The 22,965-nt window shown below is 29.9% G+C and overlaps 1 protein-coding gene across 16 annotated transcripts in view; it reads right to left on the bottom strand.

Annotated features, from left to right (window-relative positions):
• Positions 1-22,965, bottom strand: part of LOC123268858 (tyrosine-protein phosphatase Lar) — a 162,885-nt gene that overhangs the window by 7,174 nt on the left and 132,746 nt on the right. For 3 of the 16 annotated variants that reach the window (XM_044734260.1, XM_044734262.1, XM_044734269.1), the window contains 10 exons: positions 15,921-16,031; positions 15,566-15,841; positions 14,850-15,134; positions 13,371-13,394; positions 12,802-12,902; positions 12,188-12,517; positions 10,834-10,984; positions 9,323-9,619; positions 2,362-2,370; positions 88-227 (listed from right to left, as the gene is read on the bottom strand). In XM_044734260.1, coding sequence (XP_044590195.1) covers positions 88-227; positions 2,362-2,370; positions 9,323-9,619; positions 10,834-10,984; positions 12,188-12,517; positions 12,802-12,902; positions 13,371-13,394; positions 14,850-15,134; positions 15,566-15,841; positions 15,921-16,031 — 1,724 coding nt within the window. Of the gene's footprint in view, positions 1-87; positions 228-2,361; positions 2,371-9,322; positions 9,620-10,833; positions 10,985-12,187; positions 12,518-12,801; positions 12,903-13,370; positions 13,395-14,377; positions 14,397-14,849; positions 15,135-15,565; positions 15,842-15,920; positions 16,032-22,965 lie in introns of those variants that run through there. The other 13 variants (XM_044734261.1, XM_044734264.1, XM_044734273.1 and 10 more) reach the window with 10 other exon arrangements.

Below are 22,965 nucleotides of genomic sequence, written 5' to 3'. Positions count from 1 at the left end.
TTTAAAATTAAATTTGAGTAAAGAAATTAGTAGAAGATTTGATGAAGAAATTCAAAGGTTAAGTTTAGAAATAATTATTATTGATACCTCTTCAGCGACCTCTTGTATGTGGACATGATAACCTCTGATGACGCCATTTTGGTCATTAACTCGGGGCGGCTTCCACTCTACTCTGATAGTCGTTGAGTTTAAAGCCGTCGCTGTGACGTCCTGGGGATTTCCTGGCACTGTAACGCAACTCAATATTAATTTGTGTCCGTTTGGGTACCAGTTTTTAACACACACCCAATTATACAACTAAACAGGCTTATTCACTTCCATCCATTCACTCAACGTCATAAATAAATGAATAAATGAATAAATAAATAATAAATTGCTATAACGTATAATAAATTAATAAGATTAAATGATAAATTATAATCTATAATCTGGAACCAAAAACTCGGAATCTGAAATAAATTATAAAATCATATTATAAAATAAATTAATTTAATTATAAATGATATATTTAAATGAGAAAATAATTAGTAAATTTTAGAAATGTTAAAAAAAATAAATAAATAAATAAAAATAATACCCGTAACCATTCATTAAGTATGCACAGAAAAACTACCAATCACCCTTAAAATTAAAAATTATTCAATAATAATGGTAATAATAATAAACTCCTGTCACTAATTAACCCCCCATTTGAATACCAATAATTTATTTATTAAAAAAAGTGATTATTTTGAAAAAAAGGAACATTCTTTCTTTCTTACTTTCTTAAAAACATTTTTTCTCTAGTAAAAAAAAAAAAGTAATTTATTAATTACACATTAATATAATTAATAATAGCAATAAGAGATTAAATATACATGGAATGGACATTTAGTCTCACCGACGGCAGTAATGGAGAGTCCATGATCAGATTTAAATATATTAATAATAATAATAATTATGGTTATAGTTATGATATAATAATAAATATATTACATAAATTATTAAAATCTACAGGACAGTAATTAATTAATTAATAATTAACAAAATAATAGTGTGCGTCATAACATCGCAAAGCTGTGCAATGACAAGTCTGTGCTCAATTAATCCTGTTCTGTTCAGAAAGTAAACTCGTGTTCTATGGTAATATACTTTACATGCTTTCTATCAATAAATTTATTAATAATAAACTCGATTTATATGTATAAATATATATGTATGTATATTTACGAATATAAACCTGTAAAAAGTCAAAGCCCGTCATGGACAGTCCAGTATCCGACGTGATTAATAATTAATAAATAATTGCACCGTTAATTTACATAAATCATAAACGGTTTTGAAATAATAATAATGGAAAAAAAATTCAGCGATGCCACTGTCTACCTACGTCGCGAGCAATTATTAAATATTAATTAAAAACACAGCTACTACAAACGAATTCTGCATTTACTTAAAATAAAATATTCAATAAAGTGTCTGGTAAATAATTATTTTTATGGGTTATAAATAATAGTTAATTAGCAAAAAAATTGCAGTAATAAGGCGACAAATAGGGTTAAATAATAATAATCGTACAAAGTTGAAGAGTTTGAGGGTTTTTTTTTAATTCAAAATTTTTTTTTAACTCATTCAAAATCATTAATAATTTTTTTAGTCATTCATGATCGTAAAAAAATTTTTTTAAACATCAAAATTTGTTCAAAAAATTTAAAATAATTTTTATAATAATTTAAATACGTCCAAATAATTTTTAAAGCCTTCAAAAATTATTTAATTTGTTCAAAAGCATAAATATTAACTCACAAAATAAAATTCCGCAATTGATCTCAAAATTTTCAACTTTGTAATAAATATTAAATCAAAAATAGCGGTTGAATATTTGTATTTATATATATGTATATACTTATACATATATATATAAAAGTTTGTACAACATATATAACTTATGGCAATAAACTTTGATGGCTAGCCAAAATAATAAAAACAGTTTGGTAATAACGAAAAAGTAAAAAACTGGAATATATATTTATGTATGTAAATAGCGAAATAAAAATCCCGAGCTTTGAGCGTTACAGTGGCTGACCGTGGGTGTTGGTTTTCTCTCATTTGGGTGTATGCGAAAAATTCGTTTGTCCTAGCGAGACGCATATTTTTTAATTACGCTCGAAAAAATCAGAAACGAAACAAAGGGTAATTACTCTAACTAATTAATTAATTTATGCATTAATTAATTAATTAATTAATTAATAAACTAATCAATTATGTGGTAGCTAGGCGGGTATTTATTAATTATTATGTTATGATAATATAATAAATAATAGGTATTTATGATTTATTAAGAGATTTTCGATGAATTTCAATGGTAGAATGGATACTCACTTTTATTCTCTGCGCCCCCATAATAGTCGCCAAAAAAAGTGGGAAAAAAACTCATAAACAATTTGTAACAATTTTCCTCACGTTTAATTAAAATTTAATTTTATTTAAGGTTAAGTTATTTTAATATTTGTTATTTATTAGAATATACTTGGTTAGTTGAGTTATTAAGGGTAGCATCTACTCGACTTATGATCACAGACACTCCGACAAATGTTATAATGATTTAGTAATTAATTAATGAGCCATTCATACGCATGCAAATAAAAAAAAAAAAATAGAGTGGATCCTCGTGGTCCGGACATCCAGTTTAGTTCCTCGTCCATTAATGAATTAATCATTCATGCTCAGATCCGGCATGAGTCCTAAGCTTAAACCATTCTCACATGGACACAAAATGACAACCGGGCACAACAAATTATTGTTATAATTATAATGACAACTGACAATTGGTATTTTATCAAAAACAAAAAAAGCATTTTATTTATTATTATTATTAATGACGGTCTGTTCGATCCTCTCTCACGCGGATGCTCGCAGAGAGGCGGGAGACGTGAGAATATTTAGATTTTTTTCAAATATTTTTTAGTTTTTTTTTATGCATGCACAGTCACTACTCCAAATAGATATATAATATATATATGAAAATAACTAAAGGCTCGTATTTATATATCCGTTAGTTTTGATCTAAAAACAGTTTTTTGGAAGAGAAAAATCTTTTTTTACTATCAAATAATAACGGATATATTAAAGGAAAACCTATAATGCTTACAGAAATAAAAAAAAGGAGTTTTTACAGAGGATAGGACTCGAAAATCGCGAGTAATGCACGTGTTTACGGTTTTTACAAGTTTTGATTTTTGGACAAAATATTATTAGGATTTTTTATTTTTTATTTTAAAAGTCAAAATTTAAAAAATTTTTATGCATACGATTTAAAAGATTCATAATTTTTTTTTTTTATTAAATTTATACAAATTTTTGGATTTTTTTTTATTAAAAAAAAAAATGACAAATCGACGTTCTAATTAGCAAATTGTCTAACTCAATTTCAGAAAATCTTCTATTTTTACGAAAAAACAATTAGTTCAAAATTTATTATTACTTTAAAAGATAATTTAATATTTAATAAAAGTATAATATTTTGACTTGGATTATTCAAATAATTTATAATTAGACTATTGCCACATCAAAATGTTAAAAAATAACTCTCTAAAAAATAAGGAGTTAGATCAATTGCTAATTAAACCGTCGAAATAATTTTTAGAATTTTTTTTTTTAACAAAAAAATTTTTAAAACTTCCAAATGTAAAAATAAAATTTTTATAAAAAATGTTTTGCACGAATTTATTCACATATTTTGCCTGTAAATCAAAACCCGCAATTCGTATCAACGGCATTCGCGGCTGAGTAAGTACCAAAAGTTTATCAATCGATAAACAAGTACTGAGTACTCAAACATTTAAGGACGGGAAAATGGGCGAGCTCCATTCTTTATTTGACCACTTCGCGTATTTTCCTTTCTCATTATTTTTAATTCCATAACTTTCTTTATTATTATATTTTTTTCTGACAGGGATTGCACCCTCTCTCACTCGATTCCACTCAGTCTCTAAAAAAAAATAGTTTGCGTCTGTACATCGCGGTGGCTAGCATCATCTACAACCCATATATATGTATAATATTAATAATCATAATGATAAATATGTTAATTATAATTTACAATACACGACTGAATAAAATTGCGACTAAATAAACAATCGGGCAGACCATGCTGTACCTTAGGACATGATCAACAAATAATAATAAACAATATAATATAATATAATATATGTATATAAATAACGACAATCCGAAGCCGCAGCCCTCGGGGGTAAATTGCAGCTACTAAAAACTGCCAAACTCTTACAGTACCTCATAATCATAATAATAATAATAGTAATAATACAGTTATAATATGTAACAAAAATAAAAAATTACTCTATCGCGCAAGACGGATAAATACAGATGCGCAATCGCCCAACACTTTTATGGTAAATATCCATAATTAAATATATAATCATAATCATAATTAAAAAAAAATAATAATAAGTGCACAAGATATATAAGTGTGTGAAAAATATATAGGCATTTATATATAAATATATAATAATGACAATACGTACGATCGATTTAAACATTTGTATGAATGTTGATAATAAACTTACAGACACTGATGAAATAATAATCGGTCGTGTCCCATGCATAGAGCGTGTATGCCAAAAACGACCTTATTACAAAATATTACATTCCAACCAATTAACATTTGTTGTGATATATATATATAGTATATAATATAATTAATTAATTAATATATGATATAATTAATAAACTTTAGTATTTATAATAATTAATAATAAGCTTTAAGTGGTCTTTATTACAATGGAAGTGAAAAAAAAACTCGACAAGGTGCTCGTGATTACAAAAAAAAAATACAAATAAATTTTTTTATTATTATTATTAATGGATGGTCTGACAATGTTCCATCCAACGTCCTCTTGTCATGGACAACGGCTCACCAGTAAAAAATCCTCTTCAGTAATTATCATAATTTTCAGTACCAAGTATTGACCGATTTAGCAGGCATATAGCTTGATAATTAAATTACCAAATTTTTACACATTAACAATCGATTGTATTGGTATTCAAATGTACCTATAGTAATCACATCACGTATATTTCTTTATTTGGTTAGATAATAGACTTATTCAAATTTAAATTCAAATAAATAAAAAATTCATTTTTTCCTATAACTTCTCCCCAATTTTTTTTATTTTTCATTTATCATTTTTATCGAGTTCGCAGAGATATAACGCCTGATAAATTAATATTGCCCTTATCGCTTTGTCATCTATCACGTCCCATTGCAGGTCGTGTAAGTAACTAAGTTTTTTTCATTAATCAATGCTTCTTTGATGTAAATTTTGGGAATTATTACTGAGAATAAATTTTAAAATATTCTAGAACGCCCTTCAAAGATTGTAAGGGTGAAAAATAAATCATATAAAATTTATCTTTCTCATAAAAATAAATTAAAGCCTAGAAAAATTTATCAACAGTGCTTTAGCTTGCTTCAAAACTTATCTAATCACCCTGGTGTAACTTTCGCCTCGCTAAAACTTCAATTTAGCTTCACCCATCTTTCTTCTCCTATTTTACTCTATTTAGTTCCAACTCCGCTTAAAAGCATCTTTATTTTTTCGTAGAAAAAAAAAAATTTTTTATTAACTTCCCACAATTTCGCATCAAAAATATAATTAACAAAAAAAACTAGCTTCCGACCTGTAAGCGACGTAATTTGAGATTCTTGTTCGTCTCCACTCACTCTCTCATTCACACACTCAACATCTCACGAACAAGTCTTGTAGTAAACAAAAAAAAGTGAAAAAAAAAAAAAAGCAAATACTCATCCAAGATATATTCAGTGAGATGTCAAGTCACCATTGACACATAAGGGTGCTCAAAAAGGGTGCTTTCGGTGCGTAGTGCTCGACACGTCAAATAGTGCTCTAATACCGTGAAACTTAATCGCCACACGTACACGCATTAATCGTAATAATGCATCATTAATAATTCATAAATATTAAGATAAAAAGCATGAGCATAATTACAAAATTTTCGCGGCGACTATTCAAGTGCAGGCCGTTAGTGAATGGCTTTCATTGGTCAGCAGATTGAATTTCTATATGATACATACGAATATTACTTGTACATGTGGCATTGAATTGTGCAGTGGCGCCCGGCGCCCAACAGTGATTGAAGTGAGCATACGCAATATTGCGGTATTAATTTGGTGCTTCACAAAGTGCGAGTACATATACATATGTTTGTATATATTTCTATATAATAGACGATGCTTCCAGCAGTGCTTTATTTTAGTTTTAATCTTTTTTTTTTTATCAATTACCCTCTACTTTCCTCCTTTTTTCCCTCTCTCTTTCTCTCCCTGGCGCCCAATCACTCGGCGCCGAGTCTGCACTGGATTCAGATTTACCAAAAGGGACTTTTTATTTAGATTTTTTTTTATCGATATTGAAATAATAAATATGATATAAGTCATCGGGAAATATCGGGTAGTTTATTTCAATAATAATGAGAGTTTGGATAAGAGGATTTGGGGAATTCATCCGATGGCTTTTTATTTTTATTTTTTTTTAAGGGTTGCTCGATATTTTGGTTGGTTGATTGCCAGAATAAGTGTGTGTGAAAGAACATGCGGAATTGGGTTTTTGGGTTGGAAAAAGGGAGAAATAAAATTCCCATGCATCGGCATGCCATTCATTGGATTTTAATGAAAACAATAAATTGGCGATATTGATGATTATCGAAACATGTTGATTTAAATGTGAAATAATAGAACAAAATTAACCGAATAAGGGAGCAGACTCGGCGTAATGTTTATGTTCATATAATAATTATGGTTAATAATTGTTGTTATTAATTATTAACTTTTAATACTGATAGTGTATCGCGAGCGGAAGGTTTATGTTAATTATTAATTATCAATTATTAATTATTAATAATTGTTATTTTATCGTGAGAGAGCTCGATTGAGGGCTGTCAAGGGTGCTGGTGACGTGATAGTGGTCGTGGTGGTAGTGATGGTGACCGGAGGAATAAAAACAAACTTAATTGCATGCACTAACATGTGCAAACGATAAAACTAAAATCTTTTTTTTTTGGTACTAAAGACAGCAGAGCCTTATCAGAGATGTAGAAATGTGTTATTAATATTTTAATAATAATAATAATAATTATTGTAGTAATAATAATAATAATAAATAGATAGAGATAAATAATTGAGTATGAAAGTCACATTCACGTGTAATGAATTGAATTTTGTCAATTGTGATTCGTGATTGACCGTGTTATTTGGTGGATATTCAATTATATTCGTAGTAATTGTGTAGTGGGATGAATATTTTGTGTTAAAAGGACACATTTTATTGTTGTGTTATTGCCATTTTATGTTCTGAATTTTTTTCGATGATTTATTCCTTTTTTTCTAATAAAAACTGTTTTAATTTGATAAAAAATTGAGATAAAAAAATGAAATTTTTTATTTATTAAATTTGGCAAATATTGCAAAAATTTTTTTTATTAATTTTTTTATTAAAAAAAAAGGAATAAAGGTAAAATTTTTAAGTGAGTAGATGTTTGTATAATGTATATTTATATGGTAAATATGAAAAATTCATAACTAAATATAAATAAGAGTGTAAAAAAAAAACGGAAAGTGTTTTTAAAAATAGAAAAAAGAAACTAAAAAGTCTTAAGTAGTAGCTGTATGATAACCTGGGCAAATCCTCCTGCAAATGCTTTAGGAAAAGATAAAAAAAACACGTGAGCATTCATTAGCGTTGTTTAAATAAAAGTAAATACGGTATTTGTTTTGTTAATTTATGTTGTTAATTCTAATTTTAATTAACGGTTTAAATGAACAAACAAAATAATGTAAATAATAATAATAATTAAAAATAACAAAAAGGACGACGGCACGACACAAAGAGAAACGCTCTATGAGCCACCTGGAAAAATTATTAAGAACTAGGTCTGTCTCTCGTTTGGCGGACAAAAATAATGATTATAATTAATAATTCATAATAAGATTAATTGTAATTAAATATATGGTAATTAAATGTGTTAATCAGCATCTGTAAAATAATCCGTGGGTCTCTGGTTCGAACCTGGAAAAAAATCTGGATGCATACCATAGGGACGAGGCTGTAAAAATTAATTTTATAAAAATAATAATCATGACAATAATTAAAATAATTAAATAAAATCCGCGGATTAACCTCGTCCTCGTGGTTTCATTACAACGCAAGCATTCCAACTTAAAAAAATTAAACAAATAAAGTACACCGCATTTTAGTTTTTTTTTTAATCCAAGGAACCAAGGTATCTTTTTTTAATTACCTAGTTCCCGTGGTTTTAATTATTTATTTAGTTTTATTTTTTTTTTTTTTGTTAATTATTACGCGTTAGCATTCCAAAAATATAAAATCCAGCCAAAATATCAGGCCGACTTATTTCGCTCCCGACTTTCAATTCAGGAATAAAATAACGTGCAATAATTGATTTTGCGTATCAAATAATAATAATAAAAAAAACTAATTAATTTAAAATTATCCAATTTCACGAAAAAATAATTAAATTCATCAATAAAATATTGAAAAATCGAGCATTCGTTGAATTTTCAGTGTGCGCGGCCAAAAGAAACAAAATAAATAAACGAAATGAAATAAAAAACTAAAATAATAATCATAATAATAAATGTCATCAATACGAAGTTTTGTATTTCAACGTTTGGATGGATATATAAACCGAAAGAGTGTATATTTCTGTATGTACACGCAATTTATTTTGAATTTAAAGAATTAATTAAAAAAAAAAAAAAAAAAAAAAAGTGTGTGTGTATATAAGGTTATTGGAGTATTGGGAAAATACAGGACCTCTGAAAATACTTTTTTTTTCAATTTTTTTAAATCCAAACTTTTTTTTTCTATTTAGGTTCTAACTTTTCGCCCCGAAGTTAATAAATAAATTTATAAAAATTGCGACGTATTTACAAAACCAAAGTCCGAAAGCAATATGGCGGGCTTTTATATTTTTGGTTAACGTTTGGTTACAACTTTGCCTTATTTATTACTCGCTGGTACCAAAGAATCTAATTATTAAATTTTTTTAGTAAAAAAATCTTTATTTAATCTCTAAAAGTAAAATTTTACTTTCTTTTTTTAATAATTAAAATTAAAAAGAATTTTAAAACCTTAAAAATTTTAACTTTGTACCAAAAAAATATTTTTGACCGAAAATTAATAGAGTTTTTGGTCCCACGAGTAAACTTTAACAGCCCACCACCATGACCATTAATAATATGAAGAAGAATAAATTTTTTTCGTTGAATATCACAGATACATACCGTCCTCATCAGTTTTGACAGTGATAGGGTAACTCGGCGGTCCGTCACCAACGCTGGTGCCCGCGACAACCCAAATTCTGTAGGCGGTCCACTTTTTCAATTCGTCCAGAACAAACTCGGTGCTGTTAAGCTTGATGACCCTGGCCTCTGAATCAGAGCGCCCGGTCTCGACGACCTGGAGCTTGTAGTACGCGATCCGTCCGTTACTGCTTTCGGTCGGCGGCGGCTTCCATGAGACTTTAATAGCGGTCGTGCTGATGGCGTGGCCGGTGATATTCCGAGGCGGAGCCCCGGGTACTGTATAACACTCATTTGTAGGAGGGAAAAAGTACAAAACAAAAATATTGTGTAGACATTAAGTACCACATACGGCCAATCCATACCTTTTTTATCTCTTTCTGTATCCGATACGTAATACGTGATACAACAATCAATCATCAATCAGTTAACATTATTGAGCCAGATTATTTATCAAATAAATAATGCGGTTCAATTATTATAAAAATTAATTATTTTTCGATTTTACTGTTTACAATGGATTGCAATGTGGGACGAAAAATCATCACGAACAAAAATAAAATCATAATAAAATAAATCTTAACTAATAAAAATTATTTTTTAATATATTAATAATTATAATAATAATAACAATTATTATTATTATCAGATTAGTAAGCAAAGGCTAAAATCCTTAAACAGTCGAAAGTTACTTGATTAATATTTTATCATTACGTACAATATATTGTATACCTTGAGAAATATATTAAAATATATATATATATATATATTTATGGATATAATATATAAGAGTATCTTAAGGCTCCGTTAAGATATAAAAGAGCACTTTCAGTACATTAAAAATGTATCGAAGTAAACGAGTAAACTAAACTTAAGAACTCACTTAAATAATAGATTATCAAGAATGAAAATAGAGGTGCTCAAAATGCACACATATATCGATGCAGTGCTTAGTGCAATTTATAATAATAATAATAATAATAATAATAATAATAATAATAATAGTATATACTTTAATAATAATAATATAATAGATAATAAATATGTATAATAATAATAATAATTAAATAGTAGCATCCAAAAATGGCATTATTATATTTTGCAATGCATGCAACCATTCTCACTCTCCCACACTTGTCGCCTCAAAGTCCAACTTTACCGGGTTGATAAAACTCGCGGCCGCGGAGACTAGTAATTGACTTTAATAGATATTTTTGTAACTAGCTTACTGGCGGGAGCTTCTACCGATTTGTTAGAGTTGATAATGTCAACTAAGTCGGTTTTTAGTTTAATCTAGTCCTACCTGCTGCCACAACTCGCTACCGCATCATCAGAGTATTGTTAGATAGTTATTGACGCGAAGAGCTAGAATAGTACGCTATAATAGTATAGATAGTGGAGGGTACTCTGATGATGGTTAAGTAGAATGTTGGTACAAGTTAAGTGTGGCTACTCCTCGCTGCTTGAGAGTATTTGGTATCGGATTTGCTTACCGTACTGTTTGGTGCGAACTTCGTATGGGACGGTAGTTGCACCCTCCCCGCGCTGGCTCCGGGCCGCTAGCCACACGTAGTACAGGGTGTTCGGGTACAGACCGGTTAGAGTGTAGTTTTCCGTAACTCCGATTCTGCGGTGGTGTTTTTCCTGAAGTTTCAAGATAAGTTTTCGCTTTTATTTTTGAAATTTATTTCTTTTAAATTGGATATAAAATTATCTATATTATTAATAAAATAAGCAAAATTTTGTGTATATTTAGGCTACATTTAGATTAAAATGCTCTATCTCTAGATACATAATTAAGAAATGACCTTGTATTTTGTGAACTATTGACATTTTTAAAGATATAAGCTCATCCCGATGTTACACTCATCGAGACCTTTCATTTGAGTACCCACATCAATTTTTCATATATTTATATATATTATATATATGTATATATATGAAAATGCATGTGGGTACTCAAATGAAAGCTCTTGATGAGTGTAACATCAGGATGAGCTTATATTTTTAAAAATATCAATAACTAAGAACTGACATTGCTATCTTGTCAACTAATGATATTTTTAAAAATATAAGCTCACCCTGACATTACACTCATCGAGACCTTTCTTTTGAATACCCACATCAATTTTTCATATATTTTATATATTTATATATATATGAATATATGAAAAATATATCAAAATGCATGTGGGTACTCAAATGAAAGCTCTTGATGAGTGTAACATTGGGATAAGCTTACATCTTTGAAAATGTCAATAATTAAGAAATGACCTTGTATCTTGTGAAGTATTGACATTTTTAAAGATATAAGCTCATCTCGATGTTACACTCATCGAGACCTTTCATTTGAGTACCCACATCAATTTTTCATATATTTATATATATTATATATATGTATATATATATAATATATATGAAAATGCATGTGGGTACTCAAATGAAAGCTTTTGATGAGTGTAACATCAGAATGAGCTTATATCTTTAAAAACGTCAATAATTAAAAAAGTACAGTGCAATTTAACAAAAGTCATTATTTAACAAAGCAAAATTTTATCTATTTATAACACACAAGTAATGGCAGTCACAAAGTGACTGCAAGGTTGCTAATTTAAATTAAGGAGAAAAATTTTTGATTCAAAAAAATTAATTTAAAAAATAAGTAAAATTTATAAAAAAATTTCTCTTGAGTATGAATTTTTTTTTAATTCGATATAAAAAATAAATTCCAATACTTAAAAAAAAATTTTTTTTTAATTTCTATCAATAAATTTTTACTCCAATAATTTATTTATCATAAAAATCCCTCCGAATTCGAACAGAGTAGTGATAAAAAAAGTTAAGTACCTGAGCATAAGTATCGTTCCAGTATAGCTCATAGCTGAGAATATTTTCAGCACTATGAGCGGGTTTGCTCCACTGAAGCGTGACCGAGTTTTCCCCGACATCAACAACGGAAAGATTTTCCGGCTGACTCGGCACCCCTTGCTGTGTCTTTATTTGTATTGGCTGGCTCAGTGGACCAGGACCTACGCTCGTCAACGCTTGCACACGGATCGTGTACATTGTGTGGGGCGTAAGATCCGATACAGTGGTCAGCTGATTGTTGTCCACGACCCGGGACTGCCAGGAAGCCATCGGCTGGTTCGGGTCCGTCGTATAGTACACTTTATAGCCCTGTTGTAATGCAATCGGTTATTTATTGCCCTCTTAAGCTCTGCCATCATCATCAATAACAACCCCGACAAATTACGGATAAATTTTCTTTTTACTTAGTAACAATAATAACAATAATATTAACAACCAATTTTATTCCTCAATCATTTACTTAAAAGGTTAGATGCACTTAAAAATTTTTTTTCTTATTAATAAAAAAATCTCTTCAAAAAAATTCCCAACTTTGTTATTAAAAGTTTTTTTTTTTTAATTTTTAATTCAAATAAAAAAAAAAAAAAAATTACCGTGACTTGGCCGTTGGGCGTCTCTGGCTCGTCCCACTGTATCACCATAGTACTAGAGCTCAGCGGTCGAACCTGGACTTTGCGTGGAGCTGAACCAGGTCCTAGAAAAAGAGGGAGCAAAAATTTAATGAAAGTGGAGATTTGTCCGACTCATTCATTAAATTATAAGCTTTTATCTCTTGAAATCAGTAATACAGTTCATCTAAAAGATAATAATAATAATAATAATAATAATAATAATAATAATGCAGAATCTGATAGATGAATGTGTAAATAGCGATACGAGTCACGCACTATTGCGTGAGTGCACTTCTCAGAAAATATCTAGCGAAAGAGGTGCAGAGAATTCTTGTGCTAAGTGATGACACAAACGATCTATGGTGATTAGTGATGAAAAAAAAAAAACTACGTGTGGTTGGTGCGTAATTACGTAATTGCATTAGAATACGAGCAAATTTAAATAATTAAAAAGAATAAATTATTTTTATTTTATTTTATTATTTAATTCAAACAAAAGTCGAGAAAATACGGTGTTACTACTGGCACTCTTAGTACTTTGTTAAACTTACTGGAACCTCCATTTGTTGATTCCGCTAGAGAGAAAATTATGGTTTAGTATTTGATATATTTCGATTTTGATATATTTTTTTTATACTGTCTCGACTCAACACACGGAGAAAACACGTTTTTTTTTTAATTTTATTTAAATAAAATGAATAAATAAATCAGTAAAATAATCTGGTGGTTATTAATTAGATTTTGTTGGTTAATGAAGGCTAATGATAATGAACAATGATCGGCCAATGAACAATGGGCTATGTTTTCTCCATGTCTGATGAAATGAACATGATTTACTAAAACTAGATCACTATACAGAAAATGTACATAAAAAAAAAATTATTAATTAATTTTTTGAACTTTCGTTCTATTTTTTTGGTGAAAAAAAATAATGTACATACTGCAGACTATTTTTTGCCATAATTGCTCAAGTATTTAATTTAAAAGACGAAAAAATAAAATTTTTATTAATATTTAAGTTCTTGTCGATGTTTAAAATATTTAAATAATTTAATCTTGGGAATTTTGGACAGTAAATAAAGATGTTAAATTATAAGAATTGCAACTCTTATAATTTAACTTAGTTTAAGTTGCAATTCTTATAATTTAACATCTTCATTTATTGTCCAAAATTTCTAAAATTAAGTTATTTAAATATTTCTGCTGCCCAATTTTAAAACGCAGTAACTGAAAAATTTTTATACCTGATTTTTTTCAATATTGCTGCATTTCTTATAACTTTTAGACCTTAATTTCAAGTAATTTTTCTTAAAAATATTTATATTAAAGTATTTTCTATTCATAAATCAAATTTTTTATCAATTTGCCGCGCAAACTTTTTTTTGAATAAGAAAAATTTTTAAAAATCTTAAAATTGTCAGTTACTGTGTTTTAAAATCAGGCAGCCGATTTTTATTAATTAAAAAATATGAATTAATTAAGAATAATTGAACTTTCTGAGCAAAAACAACAAAAATTATCTAATCAGGGTGAAATAAAATAAATCCTTGTAACTTACACATGTGACAAAAGTGTCCGTGGGGGACGCATGAAAAGAAAAACGTAAACCCTCAAAACAATGTTGCTCAGGATAATAATAATAATAATAATAATAATAATAATAATAATAATAATAATAATAATAATAATAATAATAATAATTAACTTAATTTAAAATGAATATTATGATTAATCAATAATCAGAGAAAAATCAGACATGCAATAAATGAATAATGATTAAGACGAATCACTGAAATGAGTAATGAACTTTTTACATGTTAGTGATGATAATCAATCGCATTAATTACAATAGTATTGTATAGCGGTTCACTGTATATATATGCATATATATAAAAAGTAATTAATCGGTGAAATAATAATTACAACTGGAATAGTTATTCCATTTTACCGTGTAGCGGTACGGCTTGAAATGTAATGGAGGTTAAAGTGATTAATGATTAACAGATAATAAACTAAAGTAAAATACTGACTCGTTTCGCCGGTGGTGACGTACACGGGGTGACTCCGGGGACCTCGTCCAATCACATTAACAGCAATTACGTACAACTCGTAGTCTGTGTACGGACTGAGACTTCTTACGTGGTAATACATTGTCGTAATTCCGGATGTCTCTGCGAAAGCTTGGTTCGCATTTTTCGGCTTGTGCTGGATTACGTAGTATTGCAATTCGTCTGGTCTTTTGTATGACCAGGTTAATTTTACGGATGTTGCTGTTATTTCGGATACTTGGACGTTTTCGGGTGCTCCTGGCAAAGCTGCATTATTTAAAATTTTAAAATTTAAAATTTAAATTTAGCTTTAATTGGATTAAGTTTCAATTATTTCGATCAATTTTTCAGATAAAAAAATTCTCAATAATTTTCCTTAAAAAATTTTGTTTTTAATTTTTCTAAAAAATTAATTATTAAAAACAATATACTCTCAATAATTATTTTTAAAATTCTTTTTAATACACAGTAAAAAAATTTGCGCCAAAAAACTTAGTGTTAAAATTTAACATTTATTCTGTTAAATCAACACAAAAAATTGTTAAATATTTAACATAAAAATTTTTAACACAAAATTTTTTGACGCAATAATGCAAAATTTTTTACTTTGTAGCATTTCTTTCTTTTAATATAAAAACATCAATTACACTGTTTAAAACCAAAAGAAATTGAAGGTAAAGTGAATAAAAAAGACTTACATTGAACTTTAACCATCGAAGAAGCTTCAATGAGACCAAGATCACTGGCAGCGATGCAGGTGTAATTTGCGGACTCCTTTATTTCCGTAAGATACAGCACGTTTTTTCCAATCGGCAATTTATCTTCGGGCGTCATTTCCGTGGAAGGTTCCTTGCGCCATTTAACGTAAGGCATCGGGGAACCGACCGCGACGCACGTCAAGTTCAAAGAAGCACCCATCATCACTTCGCTGACAGACGGAGGTGGGATGGAAAAACTCGGTGGTAAACGTCTCACTATAAATAGTTTCATTATTAATATTTCCAAGACATCTATCCAATAATTAGCTATTTTTTTCTTAAAAAAAAAGCTTACCTCTAACGTAAAGCTGAATAGCTTCAGAATACTCAGTACCAACAGTATTATTAGCCACACATTCGTACTGGCCCTGATCATCGACCTCAGATTCTTCAATTTGCAGAGCGCCTGTAAAATAATTAAATTAAAAAGTCAATCAACGTAGTGGCGCTTAAATTAAGCTTGTCGAAAGCAGCTTTTACTAGAAACAATAGAGTAATAGTGTTAATGCGACTAGTGCACCCCTTTCCTCCTCTCCTCGGTACAACCAACCACTGTAATTATAATAACAATAGCAATATTCTCTTCAATAATAGTGTTGCTTATACCAGTCACTTTTACAGGGCTAATAGAGTTCTAGTAAAATGCATCAAGTATATTGTACAATGTATAATACCAAAACACGTAATGCAAAAGGAGTAAGACGGCGAATGCAACAACTCCTCCAGAATAAGAAGGACAGGGAAGAATAAGGAGCAGAAGGTAGGTGAAGGAGGAGTATTCGTGCTTAAACCATCAACATTTAGCACGATAGCTCAACCAGCTGATGAACTGGCTGTTGGAAAGCGTGTGATTATCTCAGTCCACGTCACTCCTTTAATATAATTCAGTTTAGACGGACTTGCCTCTTCCTTTCCCTTTCCTTATTCCATGTCCGCTGAATTATTTGCCGGGCGAGCGACAGACAGACTCAACCTAAAACAAACACACGAGGAGTTGCCCGGTTAGGGTTGGGGGTGCAACCACGCAGCCAGTCAGCTAACCAAAGTATACAGCCAACTCCAGCGGCAATGTTTTTAAAGCCTGACACTCTGCAATACGCCCACATACTCTGCTACACCGTCGATAAAACACGCAATTTAAACCAACGTCATCCCACCCACTGCAATACCGCCTGCTGGCTCCCTTTCCCTTTATCCCCTCGAACCTTTGCGTCTCCTCTTCTCTCTGCCTCCTGTCTACCATCATTCCAACCAAAAACAACCCTGATCCCACTCATTAATCATTCAATAGACATCACCAGTACTATCGAATTTTACACATCTCTCATCGATTTATCCTATCACTACTTTCACTCTGACTACTGTGAATTTATTTACGACCTAACCGTACCTAGAAACGAAAACAGTTTCACTCAAAAATAGATACCAGGGTCATTTATCTTCCTGGATTGCTGATGCTTTATTTTTCCACGAATTACAACCCGGCCTTTACAGATTTTTTATTTTTTTATTTTTGTGATACTGGATCCAAGATTTGAATTAATTACCAAGAAAAGCGCGTCGCTAATCCGCGGTTTGTATTCATCGGTTCATTTACGGTCTGTTCGCGGGTTGCCTGAACTTGTGAGCCGGCTTTTAAAAAGGGAGGGCAGAGGAGGTATAGAAATAGTAGTTGGAGTGGAGAAAACACTCCATCACGGGGGAGGCCAAGTGGGTCGGTATCGCCGTGATCGGAATACATAATCGCGCCTCATCTACAATTTCCCGTGAGGTCGGCGCTGGTAATATATATACTCCATACTCTAGATATGGTAAGTGAACACTGTACATGGACACGTACATGCATGGAGGGTGTACATAATAGCGAAGGGAATAGGGGATGCCCACGATCATGAGACGGACTTTCCGAACGACGTCCACGTGTTTTGAAATTTTCTAGTGAATTTTAACAACCACAGTGACAATCAGGAACACCCGTTAGCTCGGTTATGTTTTTATTGACTCGTTTTTTTTCCATCGGTTTTTATTGCTCTTTTAGGTATCGGTTTGATGGTTTTATTCTCTTTATATTTTTTTTTTTTGAGATATTTTAACGCACATATGATTCAGTGCTTAACTTTTTACTACCAGATTTTGTAGTTTATAATCACGATATCTCTGGAAGTAATTGATCAATTGGCTTAAAAATTTATCAAGACCTCAAGGACATCTTATCAAAAGTTCCTACACAGAAAAAAAAATGTTCTTGGATTAAGTTTATAATTTTGAAGAACTTAATGTTCTTAATTTGAGTAGAAAAATTCTTGATTTGAGGAAATTTCACTTGATTTAAGAATTTTCCGTCTTGATTCAAAATTAACCTCTTCAAAATTATATTCTTGTTTCAAAAATTTTTCTCTTGAATCAAAATAATTATTTTTTCAGTGTACAAAATTTTTAATAATTTCGCAAGTATTGTAAATTAAAAATATTATGATTATTTTAAAGAAAATTACACCTCCACCTTTAACTTGTGATTCCGCCTTAAAAACGGGAAAAAATATCTGAACCTTTTTTGTAGAGGATTCAATTTTCTACAGAAAAGCTTATTATTTTTCCGTATCTCCAATACTCAACTCGAAATTTCAATTTAAAATTTCTCAGAGCTATTAATTGAAATTTCACTTCAACTCTTGAAATTTTAAAAACGTCGCGGGGAAAATAAAAAACATAGCAAATATCTGAAAAGATATTGAAAAAAATGTAATATTTACAGTGCATAACAATAACAGTAACTATTAGTTGGGTAAACATTTTACAAAATAAATAAATCCATTTATAAAAAAGGAATTTATCGAGGAGGAATCAATAATCGACAGATGATAAGAATTTTTCGCAACATTCCTCCAAATATTATCGCGTGAAAATGTCTACATTTACGTATTTATATACACACTACCAGGAGTGTAAGATTTTCACATTTTCCTGGCAGGAGATCTTATACATATATATTAACACGTAAACATACCAACGCAGATACAGGTACATATATTTGCAAACCAATATTGAAATATCTTTTCTCATATTTAGTATTACGACGGTAAACACGAAACATATACAAGAAATATGTAGTACCCTCTAGGCTTCTTTCTGCTTTTCTTCCATTCGCATATATTTCTCTTCCATATAATATTTTCCATCTAACATTTCATATTACATTACAAACTCCATCGCCTCGATACTCTATGTACGATACTGTATATGTATCCTGTGTTCTCTTCGATGTTTACTTTTTTATGCACTTCTCTCTCTACATATATATACACAAATATATATAATGATAATAATAATAATAACAATAATAATACTTGTACTCATACTTATGCCTCATACAGTTGATAGTGTTTGTGTGCATAAAATACTTGTACGTTTGTCGCAGTGCCAAGTAAACTATGCATAAAAAGCACCTCGATGTACTTGGGCTTCTATATATGCCTGCTAAATTTTCAAAAGGTATAACCTTCCGCTGAATCTAATCATCCTACCTTCCCAACTCTTTCATCCACGGTTCTCAGGATTACTCACAAATACATCAGCTCGAAAAATATTCAATCTTTGCATTTAAATAATATTTTTTCATAAGCCATTAAAGATAAAAATTAATATTTTATTTATTATTTTTTTATTCTTAAAAAATCGTATAAATTTTGTGATTCAATTAAAGCTAAGCTTGAACTCAATTCAATCGAAATCTCTGCATTGAGATTAATAATTAAATGATACTACCTGCAACATAACATCGATTTCGAGATTATTGGATAATAACTTAATAGAATTTATAATCACAATTGCGCATTATTCAAAATCAGATTTACGTATTAGCATTAGCTTAGTATAATGTATATAACTAGAGCTCTCATTAAACTATTAGCATTTAAATTCTAAATTTAATTTAATTATTGTTTAAGAAAATAATTATACACTGAAAAAAAAAAAAATTTGATTTCAGAAAAATATTATTGTTGCATTTACTTGGAAAAAAAATTTTGCAGATTTTTTTCAAGATAAAATTTTTTTTTAAGTTTCATTAAAATTTACTTGATTCAAAGATTTAAAAATTTTTCTGCTTGATGCAAAGAAAATTTAAAGATAATTATTTTTTTTAAATAAAAAATTTTTTTTTAGACTAAATAATTTTTTTATCAAAAAAATAATCACATTTATCAATTAGATCATTAACATTTTGTCATTTCTTTATTTCTTCTTCAATAAAATTTTTTTTTTTTTTTTTTTTTGACAACAAACAATGAGACTGTCTCTGTAACTGGTAACAAATGCTCCAACAAGTGTTGTCAGCATAGCCGCATGATAATAATATGTATCTTTAGTAATACTAACTCAGTCCTCGCCCCAAGAAAAGACAAAAAAAAAAATAAAACACGGGTAATCAGATCCAGCTGATAAAAAAATAATAAACCGAGGGATTAACCCAGTCCATTAGCGCCCTGAGGAACTTATCTCTCTTTGTATTTAATCGGGGGAGAAAATAAAACTGATGACACACAAAAAATATGCTAACGCAGCGCCCGAAAGGGAAAGGGGGAAAATGTCAATAAAGATCTCCTAAATAAAACCCAACGGATAGATTTATATTAGAGGGTGAGTTCTCTGTCAGAGCTTTCGGAAAGTTTTATAAAGCGATGAAAAATGTGCCGTAAATCGATTATCACCGACTCTCTTCTTTATCATCTCTCTTATACAATACATTTTTGAAATTACAATACTGCGGTGCGTCTCAAGAATGACATAACTAATGACTTGACGATTTAAGCATCGGATTATTCATTGGCCAGCGATTCAGTTCCTATTACAATTCTCGCAGCTATCCGGGTTACGGATACAAATAGCTGATAATGTCTCAAGTCTCGAGAAAAATTCATTCTCATTCCCCTCGATAGCTTTGTATTTGAGATAAGAAAACTGCTTTTTCATCGTCTGCAGCTCGAGTACTGTTCAAAAGTCCTACTAAATTCTATCTTGTATTTTTGCTATGACGAGTCGTATGAATTTTTTTTTTATTTAATCATAATTTTTGAAAAAATTCATACCAAAATTTTTAATCAAATTACGAAATGAGAAAATCAATTAAATTTTTAATTTTTGAGATTGTATTACAAAAAATAAAAAATAATTTAGTATTAAAAAGTATCAAAACTGACATGAAGCTTACTATAGCAACCTTGCAGTCACTATGTGACTGCCGTGACTTGTGAACTTTAAAAAAATAAAATTTTGATTTATTTAATAATGACTTTTGTTAAATTGCACTGTAATTTCGTAAATATTGACGTTTTTAAAGATATAAGCTCATTCCGATGTTACACTCATCAAGAGCTTTCATTTGAGTACCCACATGCATTTTCATATATTTTTCATATATACATATATATTAATATATGAAAAATTGATGTGGGTACTCAAATGAAAGGTCTCGATGGGTGTAATATCAGGATGAGCTTATATCTTTAGAAATGTCAATAATTCACAAGATATCTGTTAAATTGCACTGTACTTTCTTAACTATTGACGTTTTTAAAGATATAAGCTCATCCCGAAGTTACACTCATCAAGAGCTTTCATTTGAGTACCCACATGCATTTTTATATATTTTTCATATATTCATATATATAAATATATAAAATATATGAAAAATTGATGTGGGTACTCAAATGAAAGGTCTCGATGAGTGTAATATCGGAGTGAGCTTATATTTTTAAAAATGTCAATAGTTTACAAGATAAAAGGTCATTTCTTAATTATGTATCTAGAAATAGAGAATTTTCGAATGCAGTCTAAATACTTATCATAATAAATTGACTATCGGTGAGAATGATATGAAACCTTGAAAAGGCACAAATTTAAGTCAAGACCTTTGCAATGACACTAAATTTCACTAAAAAAACCGAGTTTATCATATGACTATTCTGGACACAAAATTTTTCTAATACTCTTAATGTTATAGATTAACTATTTATTTTTATTAAACTTTTTTTAATGAAAAATATCACATTGATAAAAAAATTGACTTGATTCTAAAGACAAAATTTTTAACCAAGAAAATTATTATGAAAAATTCAATTTCCTGAAATCAGTGAGGGAATTTTTTTAATTACAAAATTTGACTGTTTAATTCAAGACAGAAAATTTTTCAAACTATTTATTATGCATAAATGTGTTAAGTGCTACACATATCCCAAGTTTTTAGTGCTTGAAAGTATCAAAGAAGCTTTGAATTTTTAAAAGTAACAAAAGTGACCGTTTATTACAAAATGTCGGGCACAATTTATCCTTAATTCTCGGGCAGTGAAATGAAAACACTGGTCGCAAGCTCGCCATAATCATATACTGCAATTATTAAATAATATTTCACCCGGTTGAAGCAGTTTGGTGATAAAAGGTTCTGGAGTCGTAAAATTTGAGTCCATTACGTATACGGCAGAGCCTAACTCGAGAACAACAATACCGAGTTCGAGCGTGATAATAACCAGGAGAATAGTTGAGCACCTGCGGGACCTAGAATTCCTGGGGCAGGATCCGCCGTCTGAGCAAAAGGCTCTTTAAAAGCTCTCTCTTTTACTCTTTACGCCTCTGGTATACAGTATAGAGTATACTTTAGTATCCCTGGTGTACTTTCAACCCCTTGTCCGTTCCCACCTCAACTTCCAGGCTGACGCATCGAGACCGAGCTTCTATTCCCTTCAAGGCTCTCAGAGACCATTAGACGGCTTCACCCTCGCCGTCCCAGTCCGGGAAGAGAAGCTTGACTCACGACGTACGCTCTACGTTATACTCTTCTTCTCAACGGGGGAACTTGAGTAACTCTTACTCTTACTACATCTAAACCAAAGACCTGACCCGGGAATAGAAAGAAGACCCAAGTCGGTTACTTGATACACTCATTCCATTCCACGCTCCTGATACGCCTTTTGTCTAGTTATAGTGCAGAACGCCATTCCAGAAGGACAGAACCCACAATCTGGAGGCTCAAGCCAGGCGGTAGCTAAATAATGTGCCTGAAGTTTACTCACTAAGGTTTCAAAGGATAAAATATAGTTATGAATTAAACATATAATTTGACGGGAAAGAAAAGAAAGTTTCTGATAAAACGTCGGGTGTAATTATTGATATAAAAATTGTGAACTATTGACATTCTTAAAGATATAAGCTCACCCCGACATTGAACTCATCGAGACCTTTCATTTGAGTATCCACATCAATTTTTCATATATTTATATATATTATATATATATATATATATATATATATATATATATATATATATATATATATATATATATATA

The sequence above is a fragment of the Cotesia glomerata genome, linkage group LG7 (genome assembly GCF_020080835.1).
Source record: "Cotesia glomerata isolate CgM1 linkage group LG7, MPM_Cglom_v2.3, whole genome shotgun sequence".
Classification (NCBI taxonomy): domain Eukaryota; kingdom Metazoa; phylum Arthropoda; class Insecta; order Hymenoptera; family Braconidae; genus Cotesia; species Cotesia glomerata.
This window is presented reverse-complemented; position numbering and strand designations above follow the sequence as displayed.